Source organism: Neoarius graeffei, chromosome 7, assembly GCF_027579695.1.
Source record: "Neoarius graeffei isolate fNeoGra1 chromosome 7, fNeoGra1.pri, whole genome shotgun sequence".
Classification (NCBI taxonomy): Eukaryota; Metazoa; Chordata; class Actinopteri; order Siluriformes; family Ariidae; genus Neoarius; species Neoarius graeffei.
The window spans coordinates 43,707,235-43,725,527 of record NC_083575.1 but is presented as its reverse complement, the minus strand read 5'-3'; the positions used below and the strand labels follow the sequence as shown (position 1 = coordinate 43,725,527).

The 18,293-nt window shown below is 41.6% G+C and overlaps 1 protein-coding gene across 2 annotated transcripts in view; it reads right to left on the bottom strand.

Moving 5' to 3' along the window:
* The window catches only part of eif2ak3 (eukaryotic translation initiation factor 2-alpha kinase 3), a 66,568-nt gene extending 49,227 nt beyond the window's left edge, over positions 1-17,341 (bottom strand). For both annotated transcript variants that reach the window (XM_060925723.1, XM_060925724.1), the window contains exon 1: positions 16,885-17,341. In XM_060925723.1, the coding sequence (XP_060781706.1) occupies positions 16,885-17,138 (254 nt within the window). In that variant the 5' untranslated portion in view covers positions 17,139-17,341. The remainder of the gene's footprint in view (positions 1-16,884) is intronic.
* Positions 17,342-18,293: the final 952 nt, after the last annotated feature.

Genomic DNA, 18,293 nt, shown 5'->3' with positions numbered 1-18,293 from the left:
TGAGGAACATGTCCACAGTGCAAGCTCAAATTGGGGGGGGGGGGGATATCTGATCATAGCCTCAAAAGAATTAACATGCCTTTAAAACACTGTCATACCTTTCCTTTAAAGGCACATTAATATCTTGATGCAGCTGGGACACTTAAGTTATTAAATATTTAAATTGTCCATGCAGTGAGAAGAAAATGGTAAGAACAATTGTTCAGATTTGCAAAATGAGTTATAAAATGTTACTCGGGTTGGTGTTCACCCTACATGCAAAACAAATTTCACTGGCTTCTAAACAACTGTTAAAACCGAGAGAAATCCTGTGGTGCTCGTTCATCATCTAACTCCGGGGTTCTCAGACACTCAGCCAGGGACTCTTTTCATTTGAACTGTAATAACAAGTGCACAGACTCCCTAAGCACAGATATCCAACTAGTCAAATATTAGGCTCATTCTTTAAACACGTACAATATGTTGGAGCCATAGACCTTCAGCTGTTATTAGATTTAAATTGACGATGGGTTTAGGTAGTTAAGTTACTGAGGTTTTATGATTTCCATCACTATAATGAAACATCATATAATAAACACCCACCATTTATGCTTCACAGACCTCTAAGAGACATTTAAGGAACCTCCACTAATTTCAGGTATGTGAAACCGCTAATTTGCTAAAGAATATTAGTGTATTATGGCTTGCTGCCATTTATAACGTGATGTATGTAAATTTAATCACCACATCCGCCAAAATCACAGAGCTATAATCATATCCTACAGCTTCAGAAGAAGTACTTCATTTGCACAACAGACATAAGACAATAAACCATGCACATGGACTCAGCGGTCTCCTTTCCTGCGCCTCTCTCTCCCTTTGCACCCAACTCAAATTCTGAGCACTTTCTCCTTCCAACCTTCTCATTGGCTAACAAGTTTCCAAGCTCGAGGCTTCTGGTTGGCTGTTGCTAAGCAGTAGGCAGCTGGAGCTAGATGTCTGCCATGGTGTGTGCCAGGCAGGCAGAAGAGAGAGCTGTAACAGCAAGTGTGTGTGTGTGTGTGTGTGTGTGTGTGTGTGTGTGTGTGTGTGTGTCAGTCAGATAGGGCACCTCAAGTCTTACTTCTACAAAAGGTCTCCCAGGAATCGCCACTAGTCCAAAAATACACTCAATCAGGCCAAGCTGAGCTACACACTTCAGCATAGTTATTACACACACACACACACACACACACACACACACACACACACACACACGTAAACAAAAGTCAATATGATGAATTATTGATTTGCAGTTACAACTCCATCATTATGGGAATTAGGTTTTAATCCATGACCAAACAAGTACACCTCAAAACACAGCTCAAATACAGCAGTATCTGATACTTCATTGAAAAACAGGTTTCTTCTGGGACCCGCTAAGGAGAGAGGAAAAAAAAAAAAAAAACCCAACTCACACCTGACATTACAGCAGTTTCCTTTCTGCTACTTCCACAAACACACAAGGTCCTGTGTTTGATTTAGCACCTCTAAGCTACACACACGGTCACAGGTTCTGGTGTTGTAGAGCAGAGCTTAAACAAAGAAAAGAAACGGGGTGAAAGTAAACTCTGGTGTTTAAAATCCTACAGTGTTATCAGAGCACAGAATGTTCTGCAGTAAAGCAGTACAAGTAGGCAGCGCCGGCAGAAAATCACTCTCGTATAATCTCACTGTTCTATATACAGCAGGTTAGTTAAAGATTAACCAAAATGTGATTACCCGGATCCTGACATTCAAATTTATTGACTCTTATTTGTTTTAGAGAGAACAAGCCAAAATGTTCTCTTCTAGAGCCCAAACATGAAACGAAATAACCATAATCTGTACAGCTAATCAACACAAACTGTGTTTAAATAAAAATGTTACATGCATGTTGTCTGATCGAGCAGCACTGACACAGTTGTTGATCTTTGTTGAGGCTCACACAAGGGAAATTAGTGGTCTTTCCTTTCCTTCTACTACTCGCCATATAACTGATTTTTGTACCACTGCTCGCTCTAAACTGCACTGAGCATCTTGAAGACAGACATTCATGACAAAGTGGTGCTCTACTATATTTGCTTTTGTAGTATAGTATGCACAAGTCTCCCGGGTTTCTGGGTTAGATCCCCGCTTGCTAGTCAGCCAGGCTGTGCATTGCCGAAACAGTCCCAGGAGAACACCATCCCCCAGTTAAGCTGTTCCATGTCTCGGGAAAGGCCTGCGGGTGTTGATTCTTAGGAACTGAGCACAATAGGCTGGCTGCTCTATGTTACTGGTTTCATCAAGGTATTAAAAACACAGGCACTTAGAATGCACACGTACCGATAATCAAATAAGCATTCAGTTTTGTGTTTAATCTTACTATATTGTATTTGAAAGTGATACAAGGAGTGAAAACTGCAATAAAGGAGCAAACATGGGATACACAGGTGTATGAATTTGTCATTTTTAAAATGTGTGACAGTCTGGGTTGCAGGTGTGTAGGGGACTAATACATTAGGATAAACACACAGCTCAGGGAATTCTGAAGGAATCGGAGTAAATGTGTGCCATGTACAACATCATTGCCACAAGTAGTTTACCAAAAAAAAAAAAAAAAAAAAAGACATGGATTACTCAAACCCAAGCCCTAACATGTAGTGCAATTTCTCCATGATATGTACTTCCAACTGGCTGTCTCAGGATTAGGCAGGGACGATATAATGAAAATATTGTACCACTATACACCAAGACATTTACAATTACAGCTGCATCCAAAATGGATACATAAAGGATATTACACAGTGGCACGAAGATATGAAGAAGTTCATCTTCAAGTGGTGAATCTATATTTCACAAGTGAGCGAAGTGAATGAGTGAAAGTATTTTGAACACGAGAAGATAAACTTCAAGTCTTCACACCACTGTGGAATGTTCGTTATATTATATGGACACAGCCACCAAAAAGCCCTTGCAAATTAATCAAAAGAATTTTAAAATTTTGAACCAGTTCGCAGGAAAAAAAAAAAAAAAAGTGACATCGGAGTGACCCATCAGAAATGATTATACATACGGGCCACTTTTTTCCATGGAATAAAAACATGCATTCTATTCCATTCTAGTGGGTTTATTTATAGCATACAATATTGTTATATCGTTCATCTTCCATTAGGGATGACCGTTTGACCGATGGTTGACCGAATCAACGTCAACCGGTTAATTTTTTTTTAGTTGTCGGTTTAAAAAAAAATAAAAATAGTTTTGAAGCTGCCGATTTTGGAGCGGAGAACCTGGAATTCTGTCTCGTAAACGCTTGGGGCATGCCATGCGGTGTAAGGACGACAGCTGACAAATCAGAAACACCCATTCAGTCATGTCCCACCCTCCCGCCCCAGTTGAAGACAGCTGCCACTCAGCGAAAGAAAAGTCTCAGTGTTGGATTACATTTTACTCCGATGTTAACCAGGTACGCAACATCAAGGAAATTCTTGACTATCAAAGAAACAAGAACACGGCGCATGAATGAAGTCGATGGTTGATTAGTCTGGTGAATATTAATGTCAACGTAATAATAATACACAAGATCTGAACTAAAACCTGGTTACTCACTGATGTTACTTGGCATCAGACAGTTGCTATATTAGGCTACGTTTACACTAGACCGTATCTGTCTCGTTTTCTTCGCGGACGCACTGTCCGTTTACATTAACCCCCCTGAAAAAGCGGGGAAACGGGAATCCGCCAGCGTCCACGTATTCAATCTAGATCGTATCAGCTCCGGTGCTGTGTAAACATTGAGAATACGCGAATACGCTGTGCTGAGCTCTAGCTGGCGTCTCATTGGACAACGTCACTGTGACATCCACCTTCCTGATTCGCTGGCGTTGGTCATGTGACGCGACTGCTGAAAAACGGCGCAGACTTCCGCCTTGTATCACCTTTCATTAAAGAGTATAAAAGTATGAAAATACTGCAAATACTGATGCAAATACTGCCCATTGTGTAGTTATGATTGTCTTTAGGCTTGCCATCCTTCCACTTGCAAGTAATAAGTGATCTGCGCTGGGATCTCACACACAGCGGCTCAGTCCCGAATCGTGGCTTGTTCACTTCACTCGCGCGCTCTGTGAGCTGCGCAGGGCCGGAGTGCGCACCCTCCAGAGGGCACTCGCTGTTCAGGGCGGAGTGATTTGGAGCGCAGGATGCCTGCGGAGCCGAGCGTATCCGCGTATTGGTGTTGCTGTGTGCACGGCTAACGGTTTTAGTGTCAACGCGAATCGTTTTAAGAACGTTAATCTGATGATCCGCTGATTCGACGTAATGTAAACGTAGCCTTAGCTTAGTGGCTAATCAGCTCAGCTATCCCATTCCCAATGGCTGTGCACAATTAGCAGCCATGTAACCGTAATATCAGTAGCTGGAAAACAATTGCAGTATGAGGTCTGTGTTTCACGTCGAAGAAAAGTGCCTAGTAGGGTTGGGCGGTATTACGGTAAGAAGGTATCCCGAGGTATCCAAAAGTACCAACGGTATCGGTCTCATTACCGTCATTTTAAAAAAATATATAATATCTAAATAAATATGGAGTACATGAGGTCATAATATAAAATAATAAATTGAAGATCATCCCGAATAACTGTGTGATCGTATTTTCACTAATTCTATCAATTTCCTAAAGAAGTTCTCATCGCGTGCAGGGTTGTTTATGTCGTTACCATGGCAACCCTGCGTGACATTTGGAGTCTGACAGAAAGCTTCGCAAGAGACTGAGACCGGGGGTGTCATGGCTCAGATGGCTAAGGCACCGTACCATAAATCCGGGGACCCGGGTTCGATTCCGACCCGAGGTTATTTCCCGATCCCGTCTCTCTCTCCCCCGCTCATTTCCTGTCTCTCTATACTGTCCTATCTAAAAAAAAAAAAAAAAAAAAAAAAAAGACTGAGACCGCGGTTGAAAGATGGCAAGTCAAGATAACGAGTTAGTGGCAAAAAAAAAAAAATACAACATCGGCAGTGTGGCAGCATTTTGGTTTCAAACCAAACGAAAAATCTAATATGTCCCCTAAGGCACACCATAGCCTGGGGTACTCCACTTCCACGAGATCTCTCCAATGAGTTGTGTTTTGAGTAGGTTACATGAGTAACAACAAGGTAAAATAATATAACGTATGACATTTGGGATGTGGGTAATAAACGTTTGAAATGTCATCTACTGAAAAAACGGAAGAAAACATCGTAGCGTAAACTGTTCGGTTTCTGGTGGGAATTAGCAATGCGCTTGCTATCTTTGTTGGGTGTGTTAAACCGTATGGATTTAAGTGGAATAATTGTAAGGAGTTATGTGATCAAGACAACGTTTTAAGCAAGGTAAGGCCATTTGATTATTAATTTCCCCGCCATGGCATGACGTGGGCCCATATGATTTTGCCTTGTGCAGCTATCACGCATTTGAATTAGGTTCGCCTCATTTGCGCTGAAGAATATGGTTTATCGCGCAGTCTAAACGGACTTGGGTGTTGGTTGATTCTTTTTCTTTTTTTTTTTTATTTCCCATGCTTGAAAGGGTATGATCCTGCTCATCGTGCACTTTTTTTTGATGGAGTAGGTGAAATAGTGCTGCAAATGGCGTTTCAACGCAGACGTGTAAACGACAGTTGAATGCTATTTTCAAGATGAAGGAAGAGTTGCGTGATGCTTTGAAATATCTCTTAATCCATTCATCAATGCACAAAATTCGCTTTGCTGCTTAATCCATACCACAATGCACACAATTCGCTATGCTGCTTTTAAATAGTACATTTGAGGCATAGGCGCACGTTACACAGTAGGCCGAAACAAAATATTTTTTTCTCGGTAATACCGTATACCCCGGGAAAACACAGACAGTTTAAAGGTATCAAAATTTGGATACCGCCCAACCCTAGTGCCTAGTCCGTAGCAGTATGCAAGATCAACACAGCCTACTGCAGTTATTAGCACTGACTGTATTTGTGAAAAATAAAAAAGTATCAGGCTAGACTTTTTGGCTTACAAATTACTATTCTGTTTGGATTTTTTTAATTATTATTAGAAGGCACATCGAGTTTAGTCCTGCCTTGGCCAGTGCATTCTGAAAGTATGTTTTGGTCTGTAGCCAACAATGCATGTTATTGCAGATCATCTCTCTCCACACAAACTAAAGGCGCAGATTCCGACTTTTGGAGGGAAGGGGAGAGAATGAAATGACAGCGGTGTCTGGAGGGGAGTGACAAACGCAGCTTTTATGTCTGTGAGCCAAGTCGGTGACTGCTTCAGAGCAACTTCAATACCATGCAGTAATGGCGTGTTGATATTGGTAACGGCGTTATAACGATTGTAGCTAATTAATTAGATTACCCGGTGTTATAACAGCCTTTATTTTAACACCGTTATTCCCATCACTGAATGTTATGTACTTCTTCTAGCACTTGACTTTATTTTCAACGCCATCATGGCCAACTGAAACGGTCTCTAAGCTGGAGCCATTTGTCCTCTGCTCCAATACAAACCCCTCGACATCAGTGCCGCATTTGACTAAATGTTTCGCGCTGTAGAAAAGGTAAATGTGAGTGGAGGGCAGCGACTGGGACTGAATATGCGGATGCTCGCGGTTAGATTTAGAATAGATTCTAATAATTCCAATTCTAGAATTTTAAACTCATAGGTTAACCAACTTTAACCGGCTAATGAGGCTTGGTGGTCGGTCAAGATTTTTTTTAGTTTTCGCCATCCCTATCCTCCATATATTACACCACTCTACCCAATGGAGAAGGAGCATGCAATATTGTCATAAGATTGCATATCAAGACAACACAACATCAAGTCAGGGCTTCTGCAAAGATCCAGTGACAAAACTTTGCTGCTGCGCACAATCATTTCTTTGTCAGCCGGGAAAGAGAGAAGACAAGGCTATTCCAGTGCTAATCCAGTCATTAGCTATGCTATAATCAAAGCACTAAAACTAAAAACTAAAACCAAAAGACGCGCAGAACACCCGAAAAGCTACCAGAACTTCATTATATATTCTTCACACATATTTACAAGAGAAAACCATATCAACGGACATCGAAAAACTGGAAAAAAAAAAAAAAAAAAAAAGACACATCGGAGATGTAAAAGTTCCATGTTAGTGAGTGACTGACAGTTTGTAAACAAACATCGCTGTGAGGTTTGCTTCATTAAAAGCATAAGATTTTGAAAGAATTTTGGCTGCCAGGTCGCTCCATTGTGTATAGTTGTCGATGTTGATTTTAAAAGTAACTAAGTAAATTACAATTGGGAAATCAATACTTAAGTCTGAGTGAAAAATGCTGTGGCAAGTGTGCACGGAAGAAGAGTATGGAGACAGAAACCTTGGTTCCTGGGCCATTAGCCTGTACTAGTGATGAACCCTACACCGGCTGGAAGGTGACTTCACTGCCGCACGAACAGTGCCAACTTGTGGGTAAGCTAGCGTTGGCCTTCAAGAATGCTGATATGAAGAGATAGATAATACTAATATTGGCTGGCTTTTTTTCGTAGTCTTCAACTCGTTCAATATCATGCTCGCTGAATGGAATATATCTGATATACTGTACCACTCAATGCCAGTCAATATTATTTAAAATGTCACTCAGATCCATGACATATTTCATATGAAAAATGCAAGTTTTTCAACACAAAGATAAACTTCATATCTTCAAGCAAACGTGTGACTTTCATTTTATTATATAGGACACATTCACAAACAAAGTACCCAAATTTATCAAAACGATTCATCGATTTCCTCATAAGTGACATAGAGATTTAGGTCATGGTTTTGGTTCTCCATGTCTCGGATGTAGCTCATATGAAAAATACAAGTGGCACATTTCTAAAAAAAAAAAAAGTCTATGTACGACAATATGTTCTTGCAAACAAACTGCCAGCAAAAGATAAATTTATATACATGATCTCATTAGGATATTCATGTATGGTGGCAAGGAAAAAAGTAAGTGAACCCTTTAGGATTACCTGCATTTATACATAAATTTATCTTAAAATACAGTCTGATCTTCATCGAAGTCACGATAAAATAAACTTAACACAATTATAATCCATCATGTCTTTACTGAACACAACCAATAAACATTCACAGGGTTGGTGGAAAAAGTAAGTGATAGTAAGTGAAAGGCAGCAATAACCTCAAACAAGCACTTCCAGTAGTTGTGGATCACACATGCACAACATTCAGGAGAAATTTTGGACCATTCCTCCTTACAGAACTGAGTCAGCTCAGCCTTATTCTTAGGATGTTTGGTATGAACAACTCTATAGGGTTGAATGTCTGAGCTCTGATTGGGCTGCCCCAAGAGGTGAATTTTCCTTTTTTTTTTTAAATAAGAAAAAAAGAATTAAAAAAAAAAAAAAAACACATTTTTTAAAAATTCTCTTGTACATTTACTTGAATGTTTAGGGTCATTGTCCTGCTGCATCACCCAGTTTCTACAGCCACCTTGGAATTATCTTGTCGGATACCTTGATAAACTTGGGAATTGATTTTCCCCCTAAATAATGGCAAGCTGTCCAGGCCCTGAGGCAGCAAAGCAGCCCCAAATCATGATGCTCTCTCCACTACAGGGATGATTGTTTTCTATGTGCCACTTTTATGCAATACATAGTAGTGTTGTAGTACTTGAGACCAGTCTTGATCTCAAGACCACTTTTTGAATGTCTCAATCATTGACCACAATTTTACTCGGTCTCGTCTTCGTCTCAAACTCAGGAGTTTATTTCAAAGCTGGTCAAGACCACAACTGTAGGGATTTCACTACATTGCCTGTGTATTGTCCAATTTATTTGTTAACATCACTACTGTGATTGGGTGTAAATCTCCCTGCTTCAAATGCAACCAATAACATGACTCCTTGCAAATTCAGAATTTTCGTTACTGTTAATGGCCTTCACCCCCACCCCTTCATATCCACTGGTCTGGTCCTAACTCGGTCTCACCCTGCTTTGGGTCTTGACTTGGTTTCAACCCCTCAAAGTCTTTGTCTTGTCTCTGTCTCAATACACTCTGGTCTTAGTCATGACTTGGTCTCAGTTTCGGTGGTCTTGACTGCAACAATTCAACCTTCATGTCATCAGTCCACAAAATATTTTCTCAGTAGCACTGTGGAGCACAAGTGTGCTCTTTGGGAACCTTCAGGCATGCAGCAATGTTTTTTTTTTTTGAGAACAGTGGCTTCCTCACGCTATGGACACTCTGCCTGTTCAAGATTTTGCGTATGGTCAACTCATGAAGAGACACAAGTGCATCTCAAAACAATTAGAATATCATGAAAAATTCAATATTTTCCATCAGTTATTTAAGAAAGTGAACACTTAATATAGTCGAGACTCATTACACAAACTAAAATGTTTCAAAAGAATTCTATTTTAAATTTTGATAACTGGCCTACAGCACACCAAAAAAAAAAAAAAAAACCCACAACCCAGAATATTTAACCATGTATCTCTGTCTAGTTCAGTACACACAACCACAATCATGGGGAAGACTGCTGACTTGACAGTTGTTCAGAAGACGATCACCGACACCCTCCACAAGGAGGGCAAGCCACAGAAGGTCACTGCTGAAAAAGGCTGGCTGGAAAAGGTGCACAAGCAACAGGGATGGCCACAGCCTTGAGAGGATAGCCAAGAAAAGTCGATTCAAGAACTTGGGAGAGCTTCACAAGGCGTGGACTGAGGCTGGTGTCAGTGCATCAAGAGCCACCACACACGGATGTCTTCAGGAAAGGGGATACAACTGCCACATTCCTAATATCAAGCCACTCCTGAACCAGAGACAACGTCAGAAGTGTCTTACCTGGGCTAAGGAGAGAAAGAACTGGACTGTTGCTCAGTGGTCCAAAGTTCTCTTTTCATATGAAAGTAAATTTTGCATTTCATTTGGAAATCAAGGTCTTAGAGTTTGGAGGAAGAGTGGAGAGGGACAGAACCAAAGGTGTTTGAAGTCCAGTGTGAAGTTTCCGCAGTCTCTGATGATTTGGGGTGCCATGTCATCAGCTGGCGTTTGATCAAGTCCAAAGTCAACACAGCCATCTACCAGGAGATTTTAGGAGTACTTTATGCTTCCATCTGCTCACAAGCTTTATGGAGATGCCAATTTCCTTTTCCAGCAGGACTTAGCACCTGCCCACAGTGCCAAAACTACTACCAAATGGTTTTCTGACCATTGTATTACTGTGCTTGATTGGCCAGCCAACTCACCTGACCTACTTGAACCCCACAGAGAATTTATGGGCTATTGTCAAGAGGAAGATGAGAAACACCTGACCCAAAAATACAGATGAACTGAAGGCCGCTATCAAAGCCACTTGGACTTCAATAAAACCTCAGCAGTGCCACAGGCTGACTGTGAGTTGGCCTAGTGATTAGTGTCCCCGCCTCTCAACCAGGAGATTGCGAGCGCTACTTGCGTTCGGGGCATACCAAAGACTACCATAAAAATGGTACCTACTGCCACCTGGCAAGGCATGCTGAAATACAGATGCAAGGAGGGAGTCAAATTCTTGCAGTTACCAGAGGACTGGCCCCCCACTGTAACTCTAGCTAATATAATAGGCAAGAGGCAGAGGGCTATTGAAACAGAGATCGGCACCACACTCGTATGCCTCAAGAGCTGGTTAGTAATGGGAGATGAGACTGACTGGGAAGACCAGATCCTGGCGCAGGAGGGGCATTGACTTGACTGCCACAGGCTGATCGCCTCCACTCCATGCCACATTGATGCAGTAATTTGTGGTTTAAGAGCGTAAATAATGTGAAATTTCATAAACATAGCAAAGTTTACCTTTTTGAATTAAATGACAAAAAATGAATTTTTTCCATGACCTAATTATTTGAGAGGCACTAGTATCTTGTTCAAATGATTCCTTCAAGCCTTTAGCAGTTACTCTAGGGTTCTCCTTTACCTCGTTGAAGATTCTGTGTTGAGCTTTTGGAGTAATCTTGGCTGGGCGCCCACGTCTTAGGTGGGGTTTACATTAGACCGTATCAGCGGATCATCAGATTAATGTTTTTAAAACAATTAGTGTGCACACAGCAACACCAATACACGGATACGCTCGGCTCCGCAGGCATCCTGCGCTCCAAATCACTCCGCCCTGAACAGCGAGTGCCTTCTGGAGGGTGCGCACTCTGGCCCTGCGCAGCTCACAGAGCACGTGAGTGAAGTGCACGAGCCACGATTCGGGACTGAGCCGCTGTGTGTGTGATCCCAGCGCATATCACTTACCACTTTCAAGTGGAAGGATGGCAAGCGTAAAGACAATCATAACTACACAATGGGCAGTATTTGCATCAGTATTTGCAGTATTTTCATACTTTTATACTCTTTAATGAAAGGTGATACAAGGCGGAAGTCCACGCCGTTTTTCAGCAGTCGCGTCACATGACCAACGCCAGCGAATCAGGAAGGTGGATGTCACAGTGACGTTGTCCAATGACGACGCCAGCTAGAGCTCAGCACAGCGTATCCGCGTATCTCAATGTTTACACAGCACCGGACCAGACACGATCTAGATTGAATACGTGGACCCTGGCAGATTCCCGTTTCCCGGCGTTTCCAGGCGGTTTAATGTAAACGGACAGTGCATCCGCGAAGAAAACGAGACAGATACGGTCTAATGTAAACTTGGCCTTAGGAGACTCGCCACAGTACTAAATCATCTCGTTTGTCTAACTACAGACTGATTAATATCTAAACTCACCAAGATGGCTTTGTAACCCTTTCCAGCTTTATGCAAAATCAACAATTCTTGATCTTGGGTCTTTTGAGATCTCTTTTGTGAGGCATGGTTCACATCAGCAGATGCTTCTTGTGAATAGCAAACTACAAATGTCTGAGTGTCAAAGTAGCTCGAACCCACATCTCCAAACTCCAAATTAAAGTTTGTGTTCATTGAGTCAACTTCAGGTTTGCTAACTCCTGACTCCAATTAGCTTTTCTTGAAGTCATTAGCCTAGCTGTTCACATCCTGTTTCCAAAATACACTGTGAATGTTTGAATGATGTATTCGATATGGACAAGAACAAAGCAATTATGTGTTATTACTTAAAACAAATTGTGTTTGTTCATTATATTAACACAGATCAGACCATATTTTAAGATAAAAATTAATACATAAATGCATGTAATTCCAAAGGCTTCACTTCATTTATTGACACTATGTATCTGTCTATAGCGACATTTTTTTCACAATATTATACTGCCTTATTGCCCTGCCTTATATAGCATATCTAGTTGTGAACTCGGGTGGCATGGTGTAGTGGTTAGCGCTGTTGCCTCACAGCAAGAAGGTCCAGGTTCGAGTCCCGTGGCCGGCGAGGGCCTTTCTGTGTGGAGTTTGCATGTTCTCCCCGTGTCCGCGTGGGTTTCCTCTGGGTGCTCCGGTTTCCCCCACAGTCCAAAGACATGCAGGTTAGATTAACTGGTGACTCTAAATTGACCGTAGGTGTGAATGTGAATGGTTGTCTGTGTCTATGTGTCAGCCCTGTGATGACCTGGCGACTTGTCCAGGGTGTACCCTGCCTTTCGCCCGTAGTCAGCTGGGATAGGCTCCAGCTTGCCTGCGACCCTGTAGAACAGGATAAAGCAGCTAGAGATAATGAGATGAGTTGTGAACTCCATCAATAGCCCAATATGAAAAAGTAAATGTCTCAGGAAACAAGTCAGGATATTTCTCAAAGCCAGTCTACCTGACTAAACAAAACATTGATGGGATATAGCAAAATACAGCACTTATCACATGTACTGTACAAGTTCATTTCCATGAAACCCTTTTCCTTCTTCCTTTTTTTCCCCACCATGTCTTAATTTTATATTTGTTTCTCCCGCTCCACAACTGCTTGTTATTAATATATTACATGGTCATGCCACCTAGCTAGATTAGCTTTGTAGCCATTTTCTAGGTGGCATTATACCCAGTATACGTAAAGTTTTTCTTTTCTCTCCTTTTGTATTTTGTGTGTGTGATATGAAATACCCAATACAATAGTTTATCCTAGCTTGTTATGAAGCTGTGCTTGGGGTGTATCATCAGCCGTGACACACTGCTCCTGGAATAGAAAGGTTTAAGGGGACGAGTAGTGGAAGCTTAATGGTGCCAGGGGTTGAACTGATGACCTTCTGATTAGAAGGTTAATTTCTTTAACCAAATGTGCCATCACTGTTCAATATAATAGTGTTCAGCACCTCAACCCCTTTGTTTGAATTTGAGCATTCATTGAAGGACAACACAAACTTCAGCATGCTCTTTGGAAACAAGCCATCCTCCACTCCTGCTCCTACCACCCACAGATCCCCTCCATATAGTTTTTATGAGCTGCGGAGTCAGTGTTAGAGAGAAAAGATTGATCCCGTAAGGATGCAAGTATGGCTTTGAACATCAGCAGAAAGAGACTATACATTCGCACTTCTTAGATCACATGGCATGATACTGGGGGGGAAGGAGGACCTTTAAACTAGTTCTTAACAGCTTAATATAATGACAAAGTAAAGCAAGTTCTTAATGATGTATAAAAACTTGTGCTGTCTGAGAAATCACATATCGAGCATCTTTATTTCAAGTAAATTAGACGGGGGGGGGGGGACCACTCCTCCTCTCTTCTTCCATCTTAGCTGACAGATCAGCCCTAACCTGGAAGTGACCAGCGAGAAAGAATACTCTTCATTCAAACAAATACTGACCCAGGTTTGCAACTGCAAAACCTGGAACAATTAGCATGTTGACATGCACACCAATATTCCACCATTATTCAAAATATGACAATATTGGGAATTTGATGTGGGTCAAGTAAACAGCATATTCCATTCGGATATACCGAATTTGGCCTTATTACGAATTTTCTGATGAAGACGTGTGAGATATGCGGAGATTATTCTAGTTTTAAGAGCATTCTTTGGACATGTATACAGCGCGTTTAGGCCATCTGTCTCAATTGGCATTTTTACAGCAGTTTGTGACACACACCTGCTTGCCAGTTTATGGCCAGTTCTGTGCGTTGTACACAAACCAAAGAGAATCAGAGCATGTGCAGCTGCATGTAAACGGGAATGTTAGCAGAATGTTCATTTTCATTAGACATGTAAACAGCTTGGTAGGTACATTGTCCTTTACCGAATAAGGGCAAAAACCAGAATAATTTTGTGCATGTAAACATAGTGAATGATGGAAGCTTGTTTCACTACACAGATTTATCACATACAACCTTTTAACCTGTGCTTCCATTTAATTAGGTTAACATGGGGCAGCCATGGCCTGAGTTTAGGCTGAAGTGCCCTTGAGCAAGGGCGCCTAACCCACAACTGCTCCCCAGGCGCTGTAACATAGCTGCCCACTGCTCTGGGTATGGATGTGTGCTCATTGCTCACTTGTGTGCACATGTATGTGTCCACTGCTTCAGATGGGTTAAATTTTACTGTGTGCTTAAGGCTATGTTTGAGTGTATGCGTGACAAATGCTTCTTGGCTTGTTCTTTACATGCTTTCCCCTACCTCTACCCAACACTGCAGGCACGCTATCCTGTTCAGCCTAAGACATTCTACCAGACTGGCCAGTTTGCACCGAAAAGAAAAATACCACCCCGGGTAAGTTTTATTACTTGCTTACACACTGCCGAGTTTTGCTACGGTTTGAATACTCGAAATGTAAGCACTAAGTCACAAATTTTAAAAAATGTTAATTATTTGAGATATTAAAAAAAAGCAATTGTGAAATATTAACTCACTGTTGTGAAACGTAAAAGTCACAGTTGTGCGATAGTGACTAAACTGCGAGGGCCGAAAATCACAGTTGTGTGAAAATAACTTAATTCACAACTGCGACATAGAAGCTCACAAATGTGAGACAAATCTGCATAATAATATCTTCTCACACATAGTGAGGGGGGGAAGCTTCCATAAACAATTCATAAAAATAAAGAGGAACGATGCCTCTAAAACAGACTTTGCTCACTGCTATTTGCACTTTCAGCATAACTGCCTAGGAAAGGAAAAGCAATATTTGTAATCAGAAACAAATGCTATTTGTAGATGCCTTACCACCTGTAACCATTTCCTCATCTTCATATTTTATCACCTCTAACTGTGGCCTTGGGATGAACAAAACACAAACCCTTCCACCGAAATAGCCTGCTCTGCCTGCTGCATGTTGATGAAGTTAACACCACACCCTCTGTATGCTTCAGTGGACAGTAAATGTGCCAAACTGAACTAAACCAGGATTCGACAGAAACCCAGTAAAGGGAAGGAAACGAGCGGAGGAGAAATGAGAAGTAACGTGCCCTTGTTCTTTGGGTCTCTTTTGATATCTGTGTACCAGCAGCATGAGTGAAGTAGCACATGAACAGGTGCACAAGTTATATCAACCTAATGACGACACCAACACACAAAATTATTCGGTTTGGTTCGACAAAACTAGGCAGGATTGGTTTTGCTTTTATCATCGGAAGCTTTTTGCTGAGTTGTTGACACAGGATGCATTTTAGGATTCATCAGTGCAGATTCAGGACGCACCACACCCTCTTCTAATGTCATTAACATTAAAGTATGGAAAAAGTTGATCAAGTGGATGAATTAAAAAAAAAAAAAACTGGAGGAGAAAAAAAAAAAAAAACTTGTTCCTGGGCATGTTTCCATACACTCGCAATAAGGTTCTTTAGGGTTCACTGAATAACCAAGAGTTCTTGGTATCCTACTTGACTCTGTATTTAATAAAAGTGTGTGTGTGGGATTTACACAGGACTTTGGGATTCCCCCAGAAGAACAGAAACACAGTTGAGTGTGTGAGATTATATCCAACAGTTATATTCACCAAATAATATACTTATACTGTTTATATTGTTTGTTTTTTCAATTATTCTATTTTTATTTATTACATTGCCTGTTTGCAGCATGGGTCAGAGAGGACTGATATTTCATCTGTGCCGTATGTCGAGCATGTATAGCATATTTGACAATAATAAAAGTTGACTTGACTTGATAATCGACTAGTAAAGCTAAATAAATGTTTCAAGTGTCGGGAACTATTGTTCAGGTAGCTTTATCTGGACACAACCTATAGTGTCTTATCTCTCAAACAAAAAACAAAGCTAACCGGTTTTTTTTTTTAATCATGCTTTTAATTTCTTCATGTTTAGGAGCACATCCTCTAAACAAAACTGACTTCTACATGATTTTTCATTAACTCTGACCTGATTTGGAGCTTTGTGTTGCCTGTAAACAGGACATACAGAGAGAGTTCAGCCACTACACACTAGTATTACTAATAGTAATTAATGTAAACACGGTAAAGAACGCAGTTACAGTCGAGTTAAACATGTTTACAACCCAGTTAGGATCACCAACAGCCGAATAATTCATTTTAGTAGGGTTTTTTTTTTTTAATTCATGTTATTGGTTTAGGAGTACATTTGCACTAGTTTAGTGGAGATGTACGAGCCCGGATTGAAAACCCGAACTAAAACCTCGGCAGTGTTTCTGACAGGAGGGTCACGACATTAACGGCTTTATTTTCCTAAAAACAGGGGGGAGGGAGGCTCGACGGAGTCCGTACGGTAACCTGGATATTATACCATATAACGGTGTTGAATTAACCTTGTAGTGGTTATATCTGAGTAATGCAGTGTAGTGTTTTCGTCACCGACAGACTGTGGGCTGCTGCGTTAGCGGTCATGAGGAGAGAGTGAGCTAACATTAGCTCAGCTTCTGCAGCTCCGCGCGCTCGCGAACAAACTTCCGGGAAGTTAACGTCGTTGTTGGTCGTTTCAGCATGATCTCTATTCACGCACAGAAGATTAAAGCTGACCGGATGAGGATCAGGAAGCGTGAAGGACCTGGTGGTTCGTGAGGTTTGTTACCTGGCGTGTTGCTGGAAGTTTGTGTCGTTGTCTCCCGCAGGATCCTCATTGTCTCCAGCCGGACTGTTCTCGTCGTCCTCCACCGTGGCGTCCCCGATGCTGCTCTCCAGCCCGCGCTCCATCACCGTGTCCGCGGTCTCCAGCTCCGCCCGGGACAGAGAGTTAAACTGCACAGTCCTCACACTCACAGCGCTCAACATCAACAACAGCACAAGGGATATTCCCACGCTGCCAAAGCGAAGCCCCCTTTCCATTGGGACAAGTGACACATCAGTACACAAGCAATCCCATAACCGAAAATGTGAAATCGATTAAAAAAATAATAACACTTTAAAATAGCTTTGTACCCCTTACAAAACAAATCTAAACATTTTCCAGTAACTCTTCTTTCCCGTTTCTTGGCGTAAACAGACAAGTAGCCGAGGCACCATGTTATTGGCGTACTCGCTGCAGTCGGCGGTGCCTTAGTAACGGCCCGCCCACTCCGTATCCAAACACTGATTGGACACGCAAAATGGGCTGCTGCGCCTAAAGCGGAACTCCGCGCTTCGATAGCTGCACGTGTGCGTCAATCCGCACTAGCGCGTCTACTAAGCAGAATCTGATTGGGTGATACAAATGTCAGTCTATCAAAATGCCCGCCCACCAAACAGACAATATTATTGGTTGCTTTGCTGTCAGTCGAGCCTGAAGAAGCGGGTCAGAGCCGAACAGAGGAAAGGAAAAGACGACGGCGGATCTGTTCTTAAAGAAAAGGGAATGATTGGACCGGAGAAATCGGCGAGTTGACATTCGCCGTGAAAGGCGCACAGGAGAAAGTGGTTGTGTCTATATTCTGTCAATCAAACGAGTCGTCTCAGCTGTTGAAAGAGGGGCGGGGCTAAAGCTGATGAGATAATGGGAGAGAAAAGTGTGCGGATGGAAAGAGCGACGTGGCCACTTGTTTACGGACACAAGTTTGACGTTTCCTTTTCCGGCTCTTTGAAACATAAGAGTTCGTTTCGTCAGCACTCGTGTGTACCACGAAATAAGCGCCTAATGAGTTTTAGAAACGCTCACAAAAATAACGAAAAAAGTCTCGTTCTCAATTATGTTTGTACCTTCATGAAATTAGTTTCACTTGGGATTTCTGAACAAATCGGTGCTGCGACACTTTTTTTAACAAGTGAGGAAGTAAACCGTGTAGTGAATAAACTATAATTGAAAGTTTTCTACAGACACAGCTTTAGAAAGTGCTTTAGTGTAAATACGGGCTTTAAACAGGCTTTGCAATTCACACACAACTTGTGCTGCCCTCTTGTGGCTATTTGACGGAAAAACATCCATCATAAGCAACAAACTTATAACAATGATTGTATTTATTTATTTATTTTTTTAGAGACCAGTCAGTCCTGCTTATTTCAACAGTG